This window comes from Cricetulus griseus, chromosome 2 (assembly GCF_003668045.3).
Source record: "Cricetulus griseus strain 17A/GY chromosome 2, alternate assembly CriGri-PICRH-1.0, whole genome shotgun sequence".
NCBI lineage: Eukaryota > Metazoa > Chordata > Mammalia > Rodentia > Cricetidae > Cricetulus > Cricetulus griseus.
In genome coordinates, this window is record NC_048595.1 from 232,992,095 (window position 1) to 233,014,507 (window position 22,413).

General features: G+C 47.6%; 1 protein-coding gene across 6 annotated transcripts in view; it reads right to left on the reverse strand.

Moving 5' to 3' along the window:
- Mbp (myelin basic protein) overlaps nt 1-22,413 on the reverse strand; it is a 110,741-nt gene that overhangs the window by 14,592 nt on the left and 73,736 nt on the right. For all 6 annotated transcript variants that reach the window (XM_035440308.1, XM_035440307.1, XM_027403697.2 and 3 more), the window contains exon 4: nt 18,416-18,852. In XM_035440308.1, the coding sequence (XP_035296199.1) occupies nt 18,416-18,852 (437 nt within the window). The remainder of the gene's footprint in view (nt 1-18,415; nt 18,853-22,413) is intronic.

The following is a 22,413-nucleotide window of genomic DNA, read 5'->3' on the forward strand; positions in this document are numbered from 1 at the left end:
AAGTAGGATTTTGATTAAGTACTGACAAACTAATCTTGACCTAAATGGGAATGCAAAAGAATCAAAATAGCTAAAACACTGTAACAATATAGAAGTTACCCAAATCACATGGTTTTATTTTCATGTTTTATTACATAACTATAGTAATCAAGCAAGGTTTCCTAGAATGACACCAAAAGCTGGTTCATCAAGAAAATAGTTAAATCAGACCCCATCAGAGCTCAACACTGTTTACATGAAACACTCTTAGGAGTGAACAGACAACTGACAGACTGAAGAAAATTACTTACAAATAACATGTGAGGAAAAAATTAAACACAAACTAGTTTTTTCAGAAACACAAAACTCAGTAAGAAAATAAAATGGTTAAAAACTGGACTGAAGTGCTGGGCATTGGTGGCTCATGCCTTTAATCCCAGCACTCGGGAGGCAGAGGCAGCCAGATCTCTGTGAGTTTGAGGCCAGCCTGGTCTCTAGAGTGAGTGCCAGGATAGGCTCTAAAGCTACACAGAGAAACCCTGTCTCAAAAAAACAAAACAAAACAAAACAAACAAACAAAAAAACCCAAAAAACAAAACAAAACAAAAAACAAATAAACAAAAAAACTGGACCAAACACTTCAACAAACATTTCACCAAGGATGTGTGGCAAACAAATTAGCACAAGAGCAACAGCTGCTCCATACCAGCAGTCACTGAGACCACACAAACAGGAGCCATGAGATGCTATTACTCACCTATTCAGATATCTAAGAATAAATGCCAATACCAAGTGTTGGCTAGCTAGCACAGGGAGCAAGTGGAACTCCATGCATTACTTTGGGAACACAAAACAGCACAGTCACTGGGAAAAACAACTCAGCAGTTTCTTACAGCACCCACTGCATGTTGCCTGGATGGCCCTGCAGTCCCATTCCATGCTTTGAAGGATGAGAGAGAAATGCTGTATTTTGAAAATGATTTTAAATGATTGTATTGGTCACTAATTATTTGAAGGAAAATAATTTAGATCTTAAATGAAGAACTTATATCCACTCAAAGCCTGTACATGAAGGTTTGTAGAACTTTTTAATTCCTGCAAACTATCAGCAACTCAAATCTTCATCAAGAGAATCAACACACTACAGTATGCTTATTCATCGGAATGCTAGTTAGCTATAAAACAATGTTTAGAAACACACAATAACACCCCATGTTTACATGTATCCTCTTTTTATGTGACATTCTTGAGACGCCCATCCTATGGTGAGGGAGACTAGAGTAGGCATGGCTGTAGTTAGGAGATGAAAGAAAGGGGAATTTTGAGTGCACAAGGAAGGGTCTTAGGTTGATATATATCTATTGTAGTAGCTACACAAGCTTATACATCTGTTAAAACATAGAACTCTACACAAGGCAAGCCCATTTTGCTATATGTTAGTTTAGAAAACACAATAAGGCCATTTAATGTGGGTTATGATTGCACAGTATGCACGGGACCATCACACTGTTCTGTGAGTTTTCCCACCAGAACCTTCGTGGGAAGGTGGCTGGGGCCTCGGCTTCCACCCTGGAGTGTTCCTAACACATCATTCTTGCTTAGTTAGGATGGCCTCCCTTCCACACATGCCACTGCCTCCTGACCCAGGTAGCACGTACTGCCATGATGGATTGCCCGTCCGAGTCTTCCAGAGCACCTCATGCCTTCATCTGGTTTTACTATTTCATAGGAAAAAAAGACAGGCCTGTGCAGGCCCCAGAGTGCTAACTGTTGGACTCGCATGGTGGCACTCTGCAGCTAGAGAGAGGGTGAAGGAGGGCAATAGCAAAACCCTCCTCCTACAGCAGTGTGCAGGAAGAGCTAGAAACAGAACCCAGTAGGGAGACACTCATCAGGACCTGATGCCAGAACCCTAGAAGCCCTTGGCAAGCTGCTGGGTGGACCAGGCTTTGGCTTCCTCAAGTGCAGCATGGGCCTGAAGTGCAGTTGGGAACAGACACAAAGGGTGGCAATTCTTTGGTGACAGTCACACCTTGGGACATACCCCTACTCTAGACCTAGCTTTGTGGTGACTCTAGCAAAAGACAAGAGGCCACCCTAGTTGCCATAGCTGCAACATCCTGGGCTAGGGCAAGAGGCTACATGGGCCAGACCAGGTGTGTATCTGAGCTCTTAAAATGCACAGGACACAGGGTCACATTCTAATCATTTTTGAGGAATCAGTTCAGTGGCAACTGTGCATCCATCACCACCTGGCCCCAACCCTTTGTTCTTTAGCAGAATTGTCCTAGTTAGGCCCTGGCCCCTTACCCCTTTCTCTCTCTGGTCTCAGGACCACTACTGTACTTTCAGACTCCACAAAATGCAAATAATTTCTCTCATTCTGTAGCTTATTTGTTCACACTCCTAACAGTGTTTCATGAAGATTGAGCTCTGATGGGGTCTGATTTACCTATTTTCTTCATGAACCAGCTTTTAATGTCAGGTCTAGGAAACCCTTGTCTGCCACGGGTTCTAAAATTTTAGAACTTTTCAGTGTCAGTAGAGATTTATGATCAGTTTCAGTGACTTTTATATGGGTGAGGGTTGCGTTGAGGAACATTTTGTTGGTGGTATTTGGCAGGTGGGTGCCCAATCATTCCAAGACCACTTGTTGAAAGCATCATCATTTTTCTGTTGAGTTGCCCCTTCTTTTTGTGAAAATGAGATTCATCATAGGTAAAACTGCTGTAGGACTCACTCCATATTCCTTGTAGGAATATTCCAAATTTTCTGAGTGTCTGCCCAAGGGCATGGTGATGGCCAAAGTCACCTACAATCTGGTGAACTGGCATCTTTGGTCTGTTAGTTCATTGTGAGTTATTGTAGGTTACTAACAGGCATTGTAACAAGGTCAGCTCACCACCAGCAAGAAGGACCACATGGCCAAGGCCACTGCTGCCTGCCAGGGCCTCCTGGAATCTGAGTGGGTTAGGAGTCTTGCCACCTGGCCCACCTGAACCCCGTGGTGGTGTTTGGAGCTGAACATTTGGAACAAGTGAGAGGTGGCAAAACTAGTCTTGACTTAAAAATAAAAAAATCCATTGTTTGGACAATGGTGCAGACTTACAAGAAGGTGATAAATAATTGATACACTTACTGTGCAACAGTCCAGGCTTTGTGCTGCAAATGGCTGTAAATGGGATCCTATTACACACCGTCTTCTCTTAGTCTATTTTTTTGTCTTTTTTCTTGGTATTACATCAGGAGCCCCATTTTGCTTCTGTTGAGCTTTGCATTATATTAACCAGCAAAGATGACAACAAACTTTTTGAGATGACATAAAGCAAAATGATGATGAATCGTTCTGGAAACATGGAAGGGATTCCCCAACCAACCAGGTCATTGGTCTTTAAGCTGAGTATTTTCTCCATTAGTCTGTTTTAGCAAAGTTGCATGTTTCCTCTGCTGGAAACAATGCCTGTCACTAGCAGGGGGTACTCAGACACATTCTCTGCAGAGATCCAGAAAGGGTTTTTCAGGTTTTTCCAGTTTCTTGTAGGTGGTATCTGGGGATGTCTAAGCTTGGATGTTTTGTCAGGAGTCAGTGGCCATCAGACTGGCTGTCAGCTTGTTCCCCTGAAGACATCATGAGACACATCCTCACCCCGAAGTTCATTACAGGTCACGAGTGACTCCCCATCAGTAAAGCCATTTCACAAGGCAGCAGGGCCTCAGGCTTTATTGTCAGGGAAAAAGAAAGATTCCAATTTCTGGCTTGAGAAATGCGTCTTCCCATGCCCCTTTTGCCTGGAAGCACGGCCAGTATCACCCAGGTTCTGGGGTTCTGCTTTCTTCCTTCTCCTATGTCCACACAGATTGATGTAAACACTTAAGAACACTTACACAGGGCGTGCTATGTCCCTCACTGACCTGAATCCAAACCATCACCCAGCACCACTGCTCTGCTCTGATCATTTGTTGGGTGAAACTGAGATGCAGAGTGGCTGAGGTCCCTCAGTGGTCTAGGCCCAGTGCTGGAGACTATGGCAGTAAACTTGGTACAGTTGGCCTAGAGAGCATGTGAGGTCATACTATAGGCAGCAGGTACAGGAGGCTGGTGGCTTGTCATAAGGCAAAAGGGTAAGCTGAGGGAGAAGAACAGAGTTTAAAATCATGGGTTTTTACTTATTTTTCAAAGTTTGCAGACTTATATTAAGTTCTGTGGGTCAGAAAGAAATTGTTTCCATCTGAGGAAAAGAGCTGAGTTTTGTGGATGGATGGAGTCCACTGGGCCCAGAGAAATCAGTTCCTAATTAAGTTGGATTTGCAAATGAGATCTCAGTTAAGGTTAATGATGGGAGCATTTCCCATGTCATTATCATCGAGATGGTTTCATTTCCATGTAATTAAAATGTAGGACCCTGTTAGTTTCTGTCAAAGGAAAAACTAGGCTCAACACCAGCAGTTAGGAATATTCTATTCTGCCACGGGAGAAAAAACTAAACCAAGTTATCTTCTGATACATGTTCCTTTCTTTCCTTTAAATTTAATTTTAAGCCATAGACACACACACACATACACACACACACACACACACACACACACACACACACACACACACACACACTGACTAAGGACTCTGCTACCTAACCTCATAGACTGCTGCAAACAACTTCACCACATGGTGGCATCAGGACACCACTACAGTCCACAGAGCTCTCATTAGTGCTTCCCGAGTGAGGGAGTGAGCAAATTAATTTGCATTGAACTGTCTTTAATTGAACTCAGAGGCCAGGCCTCAGAGGCTGCTCTGTGAGGCCTGGTGGGCAGCTCGAGGTTTTGAGAAAAGATTTTTCTCTCCCATGCAGGTGAAAGTAAAACAAACTGTCTTTCCTCCCATCTCCACTCCCCATGTCTGACACCCACAGAGCCTTTCTCTGGCAGGACTGGTTTCTGCTGCCTCTCTTGCCTTAAAGCTGTTGCATTGGTTCACAGTCTCCCTCTCGTGCCTTGGAAATCTTGTGAACGGCTCTCCTCTTTAACGCTGAGGAATAAGGCCATGGCTGGCTTCCTTCTTCCATGGTCTGATTGTCACACTTGTTTTCTATTTGTGAGTCAGTGGCAGGGGTCAACATCTAACCTATCTATGAACCATTTCAGGTCAAGGATGAAATGAGGGCCATAGGCAACTTCTGACGACGTCTGGGGTGGTGATCTGTGTGGAGAAGTGCGCAGTGGGAGGTGGTCTCTCTCCATTTCTGACCCCGCCGCTACCTCGATGCTATGGTTGTTTTAAGACATTGCAGCATGTGTGTCCCTGTCACTGCTGGCTGGTCCCAGTTCTAGCCTGTTTACATTCACAGAAGAAGCTAAGACATCATTTGTGATCAAACAAACTGCTTCTAATATATATCAGGAGAGAGTGCTCTAACTCTTTTTCCCCTAGCAAAATCCATGCATTTTAAATTTTAGGGTCTGGGGGGTGATGTGTGGTTTTCCCTGTTTTGGGTCTTTGCCAGGTGTCAGAACTTGTGTTTCATGTCACCGATGCTGGGACTCTGATGAAAAAGAGCCCCTTTCTTCTCAGAAAGCCAAGCAGCATTTCTCACTTTGTGGACAGGTGTGAATAGACTTCCTGTGTAGGTGGAAACTTCAGGATGCCCCCTGACTGCACTTCCCTCCAAGGTGGGCATGCTATCTGCTGTGGAGACAACTGGGGACACCAGTGTCCATCCATGTGTCCCTGGTGGAGGATGGTGTTTTGCCACACATTCCAGTGTCTGGTTCCTGAGTGGAAGATTTCATCTTTAGCCAGTTGTGAAATGAAAGCTATTTTGATACTGCTGTAAAGTTGTGGTGCACCGGGTCCCTCATGTTGCTTCAGGACATGGAAGACAAAGATACCTTGGCTTTTCTGGCGACTTCACCCCTTCTTTGGCAGCATAAGGATTCACTTCAGAATCCTCAGGGATGTGAATTGAGATTCAGCCTTGACCAGAAAGACAGACAGAAAGTCCAGGAAACCCCAAGCACTTCCGGGGTTAAATGGGTGCTCTCCAGGCTGGGGTTTTCCAGGCTTCAGAGGGGTCCAGCTCTGATGCCTGCTTCCAGGCCTCTTTCTGCCAGTGGCTCCACAGAAGAAGAGTGACAGAGGTGGGCAAAGGGCCCTGTGGGGGCTGCAGGTTGTTAGACTCAGGCGGAAGTCACAGACCTGACCTCTTCACCTCTCCTCCTTGAGTAGATCAGCAGCTTGGTGGCACCCTGTCCCAGCACCCTTTAGTTCCTGAGGGTTCATCCATGCTTCCTTCTAAACACGGTGGGAAGCAGAATGGGTATTGATCTTAATACTCCCATCTCTCCAGTGCTTCCAAGAATCCATTGTTTTAAGATCCCAATGTGTCCAAAGTGTAAGATTTAATAAAAATAGCAAACAGAAGGCTCACTAGAAGTATAAACCAAACACTGATGATATGGGGCCTTTTTTGGGGGGACAAGGTCATGCTATGTAACCCTGGCTGACCTTGTGATTGCCCTTCACTTCCCTAGTGCTGGCATTGTAGGATGTGCCCGGTTTTGCAGCTTTGGAACTTTGGATCCATTTGCACAATGTGTGGGCAGCACACAGGATTGGGGTTTGGGGAGGTTTCTTTGGAAGGATAAATGAAACAATGACAGGTTTTTCAGCAAGCCAAGGCCTTGAGCTCAAAGCAGGTACTGGGTGCTGCACAAACATCCCTGTGCTAGAAGGTTGGGCTTTCAGATAGGGAGTTGACCTCCTGTCCTGGCCAGCAGTTGCTCCAAAGACAAACAGTAAGGACCCACGCCCATGTGCAGCCACAAAAACCATCCAAATCTACCCAGAGCCACGTATGGAGCAATCTGGAGGAAGTCAGATTCATCAAACAGCAAGGTGGGCTCTTGGTGCTTGGGGAGCCCCTCTGTGTGGACAGCACCTGGATCTACAGGCTACAATTCCTGGGATGGATGGAGACCTAAGGAGCCTGTCACCTGCTCAGGCCCTGCCTCCTTATCACCTGATACGAACCTCTCCTGGAGACAGGTGACCAGTGCGCTGGGAGTCTTCAAACAATATCTGTAGTACATTCTACTTAACTCACAATTTATCAACTGAGGAAACAGACTAAAGGACAGAAACAAACTGCCTGAAGGCTTATTAGCATAGGGCATATGGAGCCTCTGGAACCTTTGGGTCCAACATGTCCTCTCACTGTGACCTTGGTCCTCTCTAGAACAGGTTGGGAATGGAGTCCCCAGAGGTGAGACGGCCCACATCAGGAAGTCTGCTCTGAGCAAACACATCTTTCTCACTTGATTAGCACCAAGTCCTCCCTCCACAGATAACAGGCCTCTCCACATCACTTCACAAATGAGCAAGCCAGCTCTGAGAAGGCCACAGCCAAGGGACATTCCTCTGTAGACTTTTAGACTGAGACCTAACCCTCAGGTCTCTGATTCTTACTTTATGAAAAAAAAAAAAAAGCCAGAATCCCAGAGCTGGTGGGTAAGGTGCAGTGTGGGCCTTTTGGGAATAGCTGGATGATACACACAAGGCTGGCAGGAGAGGCTGAAAAGACTTCCAGATGAAGCAGAGACAAAACACCTGGTGATGAGGTCAGTGGAGACGGCCCTTCCTCTCCACTGCCCCCCCAGTGTTCTTGCCAAACCACACAGAGAAGCAGTGAAAAGCCATCCTTGTGGATAGAGTCTCCTCCTAGTTTTGTTCATTGTATCCCCTTCAGCAAAGAATGCTGCTGCCTGGTGCCAGTACATGCCAACCCTGAGTCCAGCAATCCACAATGCAGGAAGGGAGAAGAAGGCTGCCCAGACGGGACACATGAGACGCGTCTGTGAATTTCTGGGGAGCTGCTCATCACCCTGAACTCCACACATTTCCCCCTCTCTGGAATATTTGCTTTTTGTCCTCAAAAGCTCTTCTATTTGTCTCTTTCTGTTCCTTCCCAATTGCCACCCCCCAGGAATCAAAGAATGAGCATGGCCAGCCCCAGGAAAATGACTGGGTCTCTTGGAACTGAAGAATGCCTAGTGGAGAGTGTGGTACTTGAGGAGGCCATTAGCAGTGCTGGGACCAACTCTGTGTGACCTCCTTCACAGAAGGTTGGTTTTGTTCCAGGGCCTGCAGGTGTGGAAGCTGACAGAGAGGTGGAGGCGGGAGACGGAACACATAACAGAGTGGCATGCACGCATACCTGTCTCTCCATGGACGACACACACACAGAGGTGCCTTGTTAGCATACTAAGCAGGATATCCCACAGCTGCAAAGCAGGGAAGAAGCATTCTTTGCAACTACTCAGAGCACAGGCTACCAGCTCAGCAGTGCTCATCTGTGTCCTCTGAGCTTTTGACTTATGGGGAAAGCTCCTAATCCCTTAAGTTGCTGTCCAGCTTGCATCTTCTACCTAGTGCCTTTATCTCCTTGGCAAGCTCATTTCAAGTCACCAAATCCTGCAGGACATGAGTCTTTCTGAAACCATTAGTGGGGCAGCCCTGGCTGGGCTTTCCCTGTGGCTGATGCTGTATGATCCATGTCCTGTGACTCATCACCACTTTCTTAACACAATGAAGACAACCATAGTGCTGGAGGAAGACATGGACCATACCTAGAGAGGAGACTCGGGACAGTCATTAGGAAAGGTCCATGGGCTTACAACTGTGAGAGGGAAACTCCCAGGCTGTCAGGACAGACACTTGCCTCTGTGCTTACCTGCAATGGGGACAGCCCCAGAACCATGACCACACCTTCCCTGATGGATCTGGGAAGCTTGGGTAGCTTCAGCATATGGGGCTTAGGAGAGTTCTGTGTTGCCTGGTAGAACACATCAGTCTCTAGCCTTTAGATTTGGCTTACATCTGTTTTACCTCACAGTAGACATGGAGATATACCCAGCCCTAATAAGCCCTGTCTGTTTTACTTTGGTCCTAATGTGGGTTCAAGCCAGTCAGTTCAAACCCTGTTTGAATGAAAACGGGAACTCACAGATAATAGATGCAACAAACCTCATACTGGGAACCTATGGCATTTTTAGCATCCTAAACACATGTCCACAAGAGACTGGACTCTGTGACTATGCAAGGATGCCATGTATAGCTGACTTGAGGTTTGGTCAACCTTTAAAATATATGCACAGGAAGTTTTAAATCTATACAATTGGGATGAAGAGAATAGGCGAGGCTGGATTCTCTCTGCTAAGTAATTTTTAAAGGAGCAAAAGCAAATATTCTCGTGATAGTTCCTTGCTGTGGTCCACTGTGGGAAACCCTGGGGCTCTGGTCAGAATCTCCACTCCACTCAGGGTCTGCCTTCTGGAGCAGTGTGTCTCAAGGCTAGGGGAGGACAGGGTAGACAGTGTCAGCATTGCTCGAGATGAGCCAAGCGCCCTATGGTTTTTTTCAGTCACCCAGCCCTGGGTACCATGTGCCTCGTGTTGCCCTTAAGTGAAGCACTTGACATTGCTATAGGATTCACACCTGTTGCACTGGCTACATGCTAAGCCCTGAAGCTGTGGGGCTGGGCAGGCACTGTTGTCCCACATCTTTGCCAGTTTAGGAAAGCCCCAGCAGGTTCCAGAAAGATGAATTATGGAGGGACAGTGGGCCCTTACAGACTACTCAGGGAAAGTGGTGCATTTTAAAGAGTTGAAACAGCCCTGAAGCCAGGCACAGCTAAAACTGAGCAGGAGTCTGACACACCAGACCCGGCCTGGCATGGAATCACATCCAAGGCCCTTCAGCAGTCTAACCTTGCTTTTCCCTGCTGCCCTCCATCTGTGGCCCCTAACTGGCCATCTTAGATGCCATTGAGACTCTTCTTTATTCTTCACATCTCTGTGGCAAGACATGGACAGTGCCCGGATCAAGCACTTGAGGGGGGCGGGGCTGCCTCAAGCAGATTCATGATCAAGCTTCCATGTCTCATTGTGAAGCATCTGTCTCAGGGAGTCCAAAGCCCCTACATTGTGGACACCCTTCCTGCTGCCTGCCTCAAACATGGTGAGCCCCCTTTCTGGCTTATGTTTAATACATGGCAGAATTGTAGGGTAACCAAATCCCTCCCCACTGCTAGGTGCTCAGTGGAGTAGAGAGAGTTTTTAGGTCTCTGAGCCGCTCTTCTCACCCTTTCAACTTCTCTCTTTGTAAAAGACACGTGACAGGGTTCAGATGGTGTGTACATCTATGTGAAATGGTCACTGCTGGACACACGATTTGTGACACTCAGCTTACATGAGGAGTAGTCACACCTGGCTGACTAAAGGGTCCCCGCTTGTCTCTGCCTTCCCCAGCATTATCCAGAATATGCTAGTGTGGCAGTTCCCACAGTGGGCAGTGAGGGCAGATCTCAGCCACACTGTCTCTGATATACTGAGAGGGACAGATACCAGAGGACTAGACTTAAGAGGGACACTTGCCATTTGAGTTAACTCAGCTGGTATTCGGGGAATGCTTGACATCTGATTGGAGCTTGCTTTCAGAGTAGTTAGGGAATATAGGCAGACAATGACCTGGTCGAGGCTGGTCCTTCTAGGACAGTCCTCTCAGTGGCTCTTCATCCTGTGTGGCATTACAGAAGGCGACAACACAGGCCCACAGCTTGTTCCCATGGCTGTCTCCATTACGATGACCTGACAGCCATACCATGTCCTGCTTGCTCCTTTGAGATTTTTACCCTGCAGCCTCAAAGACAGACTCTACCTGCTGCATGTTTTTTGTTTTGTTTTGTTTTGTTTTTTGTTTTGAAATTTCTTCTTTGCTGTGTCCCCTTAGGGCCTCACAGATGCCTGAAAACCGGTTGGACCCCTGGGACACAGTGAGCCCCTGAAGGAGGCATGCCCTAACCTATGAGACTCTCTCAAGACTTGCCCATAGATCTGAGAGCATTTTCATAAACAGGTGCCCCTTGGCTGGAGGGACAGTGCCGGCAGCTTACCTTGTACAGGTTGCACAGCCCAGGACGGCTGTGGGCCAGAGGGCTCCGGCTCTGCTTTAGCCAGGGTACCTGCCGAGGAGGACAGAGTGGGCTGGGTGAGACCAGTGTGGGCACTGCCTGCAGAGCTCCACAGTCCTCCACAAATCTTTAGGATCGGTGGAGCCAACCTCCAGCAGGCAATGACATGCTTTCTTTTCTGGTGTTGTGAAGGTTTTTGGAAACCTACTATTGAATTGCAATGGAATGGCCTCATTTTATGTTCAATTTTATTTTCAGGCCTTTATTCTCTAGTGGCAAGTGTGGTAGCCTTTGTGCCAGATTTCCAAGTAGGAATCAGCCATGGGTGGTACTTTCTCACCTTTTCAAGGCTTCTACAGAGTTCTAGATGACTTCAGGACCTTCAGTGTTCAGGGTCACTCTTGAGGTCACATGGAGTGGCATTTTCTGCCCACATTCTCTGTTGGTAAAGCTCAGGGATTCGGTACACTTACATACCCTTCGCCTGGCACGAGCCATGTCACTCTTAACTCCACTGCTGTACATTTTGTGATGTGGAGTTTATTCCTGATTTAGAGTATTCTAGTTTAGAGTATCAGTTATGAGAGAGTATGTTGACATCAAGGAAGTTCAAGCGGGCTTCAAAGAACAGAATCAGAATAGCTGAGTAAACGGCCTTCTGGAGGCATCTCTGCCCTTTTGGCTGTTCACAGTAAAATAATAAGGCGGAGGGGGTAAGAGAGGGATGCTGGGAAGGGGGAGAAATGGAGGGGGAAACAGGAAGAGGAAGGAAGGAAGGAAGGAAGGAAGGAAGGAAGGAAGGATGTGGGAGGGCTGCTTAGAGTGGCCAGCCAAGGGAGAGCATCAATCCAGTGGGTTCCAGGCTCTTGCTCTGCTGCAGATGGTCTTGTCAATGGTGGACAGGAGTGTCGTGCAAGAAGGTGACTGTAGTGTGACTCTCTAGTCCCCCTAGCAGTGTCACTGAAAGTCAAAGCACCAGGGTTCGAAGAGGAGAGTCTGAGGTGACCTGTGCTCAATGGCATAGCTCATGAACAAGAGTCCTCATCCATACAAGACAGGCTATTTCTATCCTGGTGACTTAAATTCCCTATATCAGGAGCTGAAGAGTCAGAAACTCTGGTATTCATGTTGGAGTAATCCTCCTGGGGAAGCCTTAGCTGTGCCCAGAGTGACCCCTCAATTGAGCAAGGGCAGGTGACTGAGCAAACCCAGGCTACACATGTGGGCAAAAGGTGAAGGAGGAGCCTGTTAGTGTCTCCTATGTAGAACTGGACAACTTTCTCCATAAAAGTCACCATGAGCTTCCTGCATCCCCGATGGTCTGACATCCACACACAGGGTGTGCAGACGGCTCTGAGCAAAATTGTGGCTCTGAGAAAGTATGACCTGGTGATACTTATGGAAGTGTAATCTGTACCCTGACATCACTACTCCCAAACAGGGTTAGACAAAGGATAGCAAGCCTTTTCCTTTCTGTGCATGGCTTGTGTTTCACGTGAAGTGACAAGAAGCAAAATGTCATCAGCTGACTAACTGGGAAGCAAGCGCTTCCAAGCCTAAGGTGTACCTGCAGGGTGAAGTTGGAAGGCTGGTGTGTGTGTTGTGAGTGTGTGTGTGTGTGTGTGTGAGTGTGTGTGTGTGTGTGTGAGTGAGTGTGTGTGTGTGTGAGTGTGTGTGTGAGTGTGTGTGTGTGTGTGTGTGTGAGTGTGAGTGTGTATGTTGTGTGAGTGTGTGTGTGTGAGTGTGTGTGTGTATGTTGTGTGAGTGTGTGTGTGTATGTTGTGTGAGTGTGTGTGTGTGTGAGTGTGTGTGTGTGTGTGTATGTTGTGTGAGTGTGTGTGTGTGAGTGTGTGTGTGTGTTGTGTGAGTGTGAGTGTGTGTGTGTGTGTGAGTGTGTGTGTGTATGTTGTGTGAGTGTGAGTGTGTGTGTGAGTGTGTGTGTGTGTGTATGTTGTGTGAGTGTGTGTGTATGTTGTGTGAGTGTGAGTGTGTGTGTATGTTGTGTGAGTGTGTGTGTGTGTGTTGTGTGAGTGTGAGTGTGTGTGTGTGTGGTGTGTGTGTGTGTGTGTGTGTGAGTGTGTGTGTGTATGTTGTGTGTGTGTATGTTGTGTGAGTGTGTGTGTGTGTGTGTGTGTGTGTGTGTGTGAGTGAGTGTGAGTGTGTGTGGCAGGAACACCCGTTAGGGACAATCACAGGCATTAAGCTCACATGAGGAGTTCCCCGGCGATACTTCACTTTACCTGAGCTTTTTCTATTAATAAACAAACAAACAAACAAACAAAACAGAATGGTTCTAGCCCATTTGAGACTGTGGCAATAGACAACAGAGAAACAACAACAGCAACAACAACACAAAACAACTTCAAGATAAAATACTAAGCCATAGTTTGATGGGGATGTCTGACGGTTCTTAGAGACGAAGTCAGTATCTTGGCACCCTGGTGACTTTCACCATGAGCTCAGAGAGGGATTGTTTCCCTATAATGATCCTGTCCTTCAGATGTCAAACTGTGCTCTCCACCAGCCAGTCACAACTGCTCGTCACTATCCGGCTAATCTTTTTTTTAACTGAAAGAAATACCATTGATTGGGAAAAGAATCACTTAAAGTGGACATGGGTTTAGGAGGAGGTGAGGGTCAGGATCAGGGTCCCTCAGGGAGTATGTGTCACACAGATCACAGTCTAATTTCCTCAGCTGGCTTTGCTTCTCTCTCTCGTTTATCAGCCATCAGTTTTATCCAGCACCATCCTCAAGAGTAGCGTGCCTACCTCTGGTTGCACTGCAGGAGCCTCCTCCTTAGGGAGTCCAGGAGGGCAGTCCTGGTGTGTTCAGTAAGCGTGATGGCTAACACTGACTGTCAACCTCACAGGCACTGGACTCACTAAAGACACGCCTCTGGGCTTATAAGGGATTATCGTGATGAGAAGACACACCCTAGCATACTCCTTACTGGGCTGGGATTCTGGACTGAATCAAAAGAACTCAGCGCAGCAGCGTCTCCCTGTTTCCTATCTGCAGATGGAAGCAATGTTAAGCTCCTGCTGCCCCCCTGGTGTACCAAACCATGGGCTAAAATAGGCCCTTCCTTCTGCAAGTTGCTTTGTCAGGGGACTTTTTCACAGTGACAGAAAAGTTAGATACTCAGTAGCTGTTGGCTTTCCTGGGTCAGTCTCTTTGTGCCCACTCATCTCTTAACATCCACAGGACACCCTGGTAAGTTCTGCAGTGGGAAGGGAAACAGTTAGATACCACATTGTCATGATGAGAGACTGAGCTGCATCTGTTGTAGAGATGTGAGGACTGGGGACTGTTCCATTGTCAGAGGTGGCAAGAGCTTGAGTGCCCAGACTTACCTGTGGGTGTTTCTTAAAGCCATGGAAATGCCAGTCACATAGTGCCATTAATTAAAAAAAAAAAAACTTAAAAAGTCCACATGCAATTAGTACACCATCTTTGGTCTGTTAAAATGTTTAATGAGTGCATACAAAGGCAGAAATATACATTACTCAGAAGTTTACAACAAAATCAAATTGTAATACAACCATCTAAGGGTATCACCATTAAATACAAACACAATTTGCAAACATCCCACTTTTACAGAGGGTAAAATGGCCATCAAATTTCAGTATGGCTGCCACCCACTTAAGTAGCAGTGGATGGCTGTGGCCACCAAGTCAAAAAAAAGGCAGAGTTAGACACCAGGGACCGATAACTGACCAAGGTGAGGCTACTCCATAAAGCAACTCATACAAGAAATCTCCAAAGTATGAACTTGGCTGCAGATGCTAGAGTGTCCATTATAGGCAGACTTTTTCTGGATAGTCTCTAAGAGACTCTGTGGAGTGGGTGGGAGGCAGTGTGTGGTATGCCCATGCCTAGTGGCGTACAGGGAAGTTCTCTTTGCTTCTGCCTGGACCCCTGAGTGCTCTATTAGCCGACGGCAATGACAAATTCTCTCTCTCTGACAGTGGCTCTACTGGAACCCTGGGGGTATCACACAGGCACTTCCACTGTGTCCTTCGCGTGACTCCTCATGCTATCTTTCCACAGGATGGCAAGTATATCTGCAACCTTTGGATGCCAGTGTTAACAGTGAAGACTAAAGTTACGGAGAATGGAGATATGCTTAATAAAATGCAAATGCCAAAGAAAATATCAGGAAACAGACTTTCTAGCTAATTTACAAGGGTGATCATGGCTAGCAGTACTTGGCAGTGGGAATGATCTTAATCCCATCACATCAAAATTAGAGGCAGAGCAGCCATATGAGGACTAAACGATGAAATGCCTGTGCTAGCAGGTTAGAAATGGAGATTTCATATTAAATAGATAACAAAAAAATATAGGGGAAGCCACGAGTATAGTGGCTTAGCTTAGACCATCCCTCCCCCTGTTGGAAGAATGGAGGATGAGCTGCTCCCTCCTTGTGGCACCTGTGTGTGTGTGTGTGTGTGTGTGTGTGTGTGTGTGTGTGTGTGTGTGCTGTCTGGATGTGACGTTGCACGGTCAGCTTAAGTCCCCTGTGAGATGCTTGCTATGAATGGGAAGGAATCTCTCTATGATTTGTGTTCTGAGATGATAGCAGGTGGACCACCTGAGGACTGCCCCAGGACTGGGGGCTGGCTGGTGGGCTTAGCAGTAGGTAAGAGGTAAAGGGGTCAGAGCAGGTGCCTAGGTTCTTTTCCTCAAAGCCACCTATGTCCTCACCCCCTTGTAAGGCCTGGACACCCTATGGGCTGGGAAACCTGTTCCTGAGAGGGAGGTCCCAGCACAGCCTCCCTTTCTTCCCAGGACAAAAGAGAATGTTCTCTGTAAATGGACTTTTGACCATGGATCTCAGAAGAATATGCCTTCTCAGGGCATTCTTCATGTGCCCTCTTTGAATGTCAGCCCAGCAAATACACAAAGGCTGGGTGTTGTCGCTGCACTCTGTGAGCTGGGGGTGGTGGCTCTGCATGGCACGGAGGAGCCACGTGCCTGGGGAGGGAGGATGCAGGAGGCCACAGGACCAGTAGCCCTTTCAAAGGGCAGGCAGGGTCAGGGAGGGTGTTCGGAGTCTCCCTGGTTCCAAACAGGCAGGCCACATAGCTGCATCTCCAAGTGGCAGGTGGTGGCACCTGTAGTCCTCCCTGAGTATCCTGCATATGTGTTAGATACATATCTTAGAATGACAGTGAGGTCGCTGGCTTTTGTCACCAGTGACAGCCAGCTAGCCTTTGGCTCTCTACTTTGCAACTTCCTTAGGGACCTTTGTAGCATAGGAAAACAAGCCCCCCAATCTACAAACATCAAAATACAAATAGCAACAAACACTCCACTAGTTGTCCCTGGCTTCTAGGGTGACTGTGATTTACAGCCAGGTGTAGAGTGAGCCAAGTTTCTACCTCCAATGTTATAGACAACCAAGAATCACAATCAAATAGGCTTTGGACACCATGACCAGGCCCCTGCTGTGTGTGCCTGGGCAGCAGCTTTCAGCAGAGTCAAGTGCCTCTGGCTATGCTTGGGACAAGCTGCAAGAGGGTACAGGGGAAGGCCAACACAAACAAACTCTATGGAAATGCCATAACCCTATTTTTTTTGTATTTGAGTTAAAAAAAAAAACTAATAAATAATGAGAAAACAAGGATCACATACACAAACACCAAGGGACTTTTCTTTTTAGTATGAAGGTTATTCATTTTAAAAAATCTTTCATATCCAAAATGCACAGCAATGGTGCAATGAATTAACACCTCAAGTTTAGAAAATCCAATTATTTAAAAAATTATAAATATATGTGTATACATATATATTAATCCTGTGAAAATACTTTCTCAACCCCAGGATCCCTGATGATAAAAGAGGCAGTATCTGCAAATACTAGGATTGCCTCTGAGCTTTGAATTTCTTCTTTGAAAAGACTGAAGAGCATGTGATTTTAAAACAGTGTAGAGAGAGATGCATCTGTGCACTCTGGGAGGGCCATTACACTATCTGTGAATGTGCTATGGGGTTTCAACTTGAACCATGACCACAAAGCTACTTCTAGAATTTGTGCCCTCCAGCTACTTCCCTTTCCTGCATAGCAGGTCTGTCCACAGCAGCTCAGACAGGGTTAAGAGTTCTAGGCTGGAGAGGCTGTGCCCATGTGGGGGCTTGGTTACACAAATGGGCCTCAGGGGGCAGTTGGGACCCTCCAGACTTGATGTGCCTTGAGAAGAATGAGTGGAAAGCCACTGTAATGTAGTTAGCATTTGAAAAAGCACCGAGACGGATGTATCAGGCTAAGAGGTCTGCAAGCAAGGAAGAGCAATGCCTAGCACAGGCCTGAAGGAGCCAGGTGCACCCGGATTCACTCAGTAGGTAAGACACACCCAGTGTTAATGGCAAGCAAGTTGTGGTGGCATCCTAAGGAGGACCAAACTGCTGTTGAGACACCAAGGGTCTCTGGTGGCCACAGAGCAGGAGACCTGCTATTGAGTTCACTTTCAGCAGTGTGGCTGGAGACCACAGAATTCCAGAAAATCTGTACTGCCAATGGCCCTAGAGCCATGAAGAGGCCTCAGTCTCACACTTCAGTCAAAGCTGCTTGAGTTCTGCAAGGCTTTGAGAGCTGTCTCAGCTCACAGGCCACAGGGGGTGCTGCAAAACCAGGGTTTGGTTTGAATGTTCCCACTGGCACCTCTCCCCAAGGTTGCCCAGCCATCCAACAGATCACAGAAAATGCCATACACTTGCAGGGTGACAGCCGTCTGTCACTAGCAGCTAGACAAACCTGAATCACAGCCTAATGCCTAACCCACGCCAGGTGTTGTTTTTGGAAACTGGACTACCTGCACTGTTTTATCTTCTGATGCATTTTCTTTTTTTTTTTTTATCCACAGAACATTTGCTTTTAAAACATCATGAAACACAATTTATATTTAAATTAATGGAATCACAAAATAATAAAGTTCTGACTCACGAACCGCCCTCCCCCAACAGACTACTTAAGACAAAGGGGAAAGTTGCCTGCAGAAGGAGGGGTTCGCCCTGCAGACCTCCTTCATCTCAATTGGACCATTGTTTGACAGTGGCAAGAAGTTAGCAGCCTGAACCCAGCAGAGAATGAGCACAAATCAGGGTTGAAACCAGAAGCACTTTGCAAAGGCAGCATCAGCATCAGCCGAAGCCCCAGGCAGAAGGCATGTGCACCTAAGGACTAAGGACGGTTCGCTCAATGCCACGACCAGGGTGCCCCAAAATCCAGGATGCAGAAGGCCCTTGCATTCCTGAGCGACACCCCAGCCACGGTTCCTTGTAAGGAGGACAAAGGGAGCAAAACAAGTAGAAATAGGCTAAGTGGTGACCAAGCCCACTCCCGGGGCCATCACCATAGTCCGACCAGGACCAGTATCTCAGACTTAGGGACATGTGCCCAGTTCACTTGCCCACCTCTCCTTCCTTTCTGCAGTTAGCCCCACAGTACCTCTACTCCTCGGAGCTCACCTTGCCAGAGCCCCGCTTGGGCGCACCCCTGTCACCGCTAAAGAAGCGCCCAATGGAGTCAAGGATGCCCGTGTCTCTGTGCCTTGGGAGGAAGCCATGCCTGGCATGGTCCATGGTACTTGCTGTGGCCAGGTACTTGGATCCGTGTCGCTGTGAGGGTCTCTTCTGCGATGCCATCACATCCAGGCCTTCGGAAGCTGCTGTGGGGTCTTCTTGGATGGTCTGGAGCTCGTCGGACTCTGAGGACCTGTCTTTGAAGGTGTTGTCCTCCCTTCCCGGGGCATCTCGGGAAAAGAGGCGGACCAAGTGGGGGCGGCTCCCTGGGTCAGCTGGGTGGGCGCCCTGCCAGTTATTCTTTGGGTCTGCTGTGTGCTTGGAGTCTGTCACCGCTGTGTCCTCAGCCGAGGTCCCATTGTTCTGGATCACATCTGCCTCCCCTGCGACAACAATGAGACATGAATGTGGGCCCTGTACACGGACTAGAGGGGGACAAAGCTGCTTTCTTCCTGGGGTCTTGAGCTGGCTGACTCCTATAAAACCCAAGATAAGTGCAGGACGCAGGGAGCCTCACAGCACCTTGGATTGGCTCGACTGGAGGTAGCTAACCTGGATTGAGCTTGCTCGGTGTAGGAGGCCATCTTCATGACCTCATCAAAAAAAACCCCTGGGGGGCGGCCTGAGCACCCAAAACATCCCCTGTGTTACTCATTGCACTAGAGAACTCCCTATTGTAGGTATCTTGTGTCTACTGTCTAAGAGGCCACTGATGTATTGAAATATTGAAGCCATTGTTTGACGAAAGGTGGTTTTAGTGTTCTCAGTAGAGAATAGAACTCCACACATTTTTCTGTAGCTCACAGCCTAGGGAAGCAGGGCATGGAGCATTCCTCCCTCCCAGATTCCACAGGAGGCCTCTGGCTCTGGAAACTGCTTACTCAGGGCAACAAGTCCAATCTTTTTCCAGGTTACAGTGTTAGGGGTAAATGACTGTCACTTCCTCCCTCAAGTCCATTACTTACCTGTAGAAATTTGGTTTAGTCAGACACTCCTATAGTAACACCCATTCATTTACTCATACCCATCCTCTATCAACCCTCCCTCCAGTCTATCCAAGAATCATCCACCCATCTTATCCAGAGTTCAGACTCTGGAGACCCTCATGACAGTGATGGTACCTGGGCCACGCTGAGGGGATAGGCAATGCCAAAGACTCTCCAGGTTTATACTCCAGAGAGACACAAGGAAGAAGCGAAGAGGGATGAAACAAGGTGTCTGTGGGTGGGGACAGTTTTGTTGTAGGTGTTTTCTGGTGACTGAGTCAGAGACATCATGACCGTCAGGCTTCCCTGACTCATCAGAACCATCCCCAGGACCTGGACAGTTCCATTGGCAGCCATGGTACATCACATAGACGATGGAGCCCACCTATCAAGAAAAAGTAGGCATAATCCCAGGGGGTCACATCCCATCCTACAGCCAGCTCATGACACCCATGTGCAATGTCATTTGCTTGGTGGTTTGTCCTCGGGGTACTGGAGAGGTTGTCCCTGAGACTCCCTGTCTGGTGAGGATAGAGATTCTAGGTTCCCAGGAATGAGGGTGTTCACCCCAGCCACACTGGGTGTTCACAGTCAGCTTTGGAGGACCAACTCCAAGGAGGGGATGCTGCAATGAGCACCCTTGATGCGCCATCTCCTAGTCCACCTCACAGGGCCTCGCTAGCCAGCAGAACTTCTAGAGATAGATGGCTTCAGGCCCGCTGAAGCACCAACAGCCTTGATGCACAACTTCTGTAATGTAGATAATAAAGAATATACTAGTGAGAAAAAGACCAACAAGGCTTCATACTCAACAGTCCTTGTCAGGGTCTTTCTTGGCGTTGAGATGGATGGCTAATAATATCAGCCTGACAGAATCACCAGAGACAACCAGAGTCACTTAGGGGATAACTAGACTCACCCGGGAGACAGCTAGACTCACCCGGGAGACAATTAGAATCACCTAGGAGATGGGCTTCTAGGCATGCATGTATGAGTTTCTAAATGAGGCTAATTGCAGCAGGAAGACCCCACTCTAGATGTGGATGGTATCATCCACCAGCCAGGGGCCTGGAATGAGTGTACCCAGGAGAAAGTAAGCCACGCAGCTGAATGTGTCTCTCTCTTTCCTGATTGTGTACAGAAGGTGACCCATCGACTCGCACTCTTACTGCCCAGTATGATGGACTGTATCTTCAAAGTGTGGGCCAGAATAAACCTCCTCTTCCTTCAGCTGCCTTGGTCAGGTATTTTGTCCTGGCAACAAGAAGACTAACCACTGCAGAAGGCAATCTGGGACATACTGAAGTTTTAAATGAATTGTGGAAGAGCCGCACTTCCTAAGAAAATACTCTGCATTTGCACTCTTTAAAATCTGGGTGCTGGTACCCAAGGCAAGCCTGTAGCAGGCTCTCCTTGGTGGGTTATCCCATTGGCTCTGAGCAGCTGTTCTTTGGGGCCAGCATAGATGATGTGTTTCACACCAGTCACGAGTAGACTTGGAGAGGGTTAAACTCATGTGCGCACACACACACACACACACACACACACACACACACACACACACACACAGACACACGCACACACACTCACACACACACGCCTTCACTGAGGTGGGGAGAATACCACAGGCTTTCTGCTTCGCCATCTGTGCTTTGTGTAAAGAGCTCACACAGGAAGGAACTGCCCTGCACTACTGGAGCTGCTCACAGGACCAGGATGACACAGTGCTGGTCTCCTGGTTCCAATGTCCCAGATAATGGAGAAAAAATGGAACATATATAAAATGGAAACATCAGAAGACTTCTGACTACAGCGTGGCTCTCTTATTTCTTAGCGTGTTACTGTCCAAAGGTTTCTAGGGTGAACTGAAATGACCAAACGTTCTGCAGCTACCTGAGTTTATGAGGGCTCCTCTGATCAGATGTGGGTTGTGACCACATGGATGATAGGTCGGTGGGTTCTGGGACAGCTGATAGGAGGTGAGAGGCAGGTGGTGCCCTTGGTTGTGCATAGTAACAGGAGTTTGCATATACCCATTCCCCAAAGGCTTCCAAACTCATAAAATAGAAACTGACCCACTAACAACATTGATGACCATTGTAAAGCTGCTAACTGGGGCCTTATTCCAAAACTGGGCCACAATCCCATCTTGCAGTCTAAATATTTGCTGATGACAAAGGGCCAGGCAAACTCTGGTCACCAGGATGGCTGCGGTCTCACTCAGGCCTCTATTGGATAATGCGTGCCGTCATGATGGGTGCTGTGGAAATGGGCCACTCAGTTTAGGGTGACTGGGAATAGGGCAAGACCAAGTGGGTGGAGATGCCTGCTGGCACAGTCTCTAATGACCACTGGCTCTGCATGAGTAACAAGGAACATGGTTATTGTTAACAGTACTTCAACTGGATCGCTGCACAGTGTCTGATAGGTACACACAGCACTCTGTGTGTGTGGATGCTTTGGAGGGGTGGAGTTTGCAGGGGTGCAGCAGTTGATTTCCAGGTGGAGGGGGCGGCAGGCACACCTAGAAGCCTGGTTCTGGAACTTGTGCTATAAATTCTGTAGCTGATAGGAACGAAAGCAAATGAGGGGGGAAGACAACAGCTATACTGTGAGGAATTAAACATTAACAAAACACAAGAGCATCTGAACACTAATATTTTACAACAGTTGGGCTTTGTGTCCTTGAATACTGTTGTTTGTGAGATGCAGAAAGGCCTCTGTGTTCCCAGAGTGGCTCCTCCCTTCCTGAAAGGAGTGTGGTGGGGAGTCTAAACCTGCAGGACACAGCTCCACAGGCAGGCAGAGTACAGTTCAGCATGCCCAGGAACACTGCCTAGATCAAACTAAAGCCAGAGAGGCTCTTCATCCGGATTCCACTTACAGGATGGATGTGTGTCACACTTATTGACACGCTTGGATCTGATCTAAACAAAATGGGCATGGAGAGTATTACTA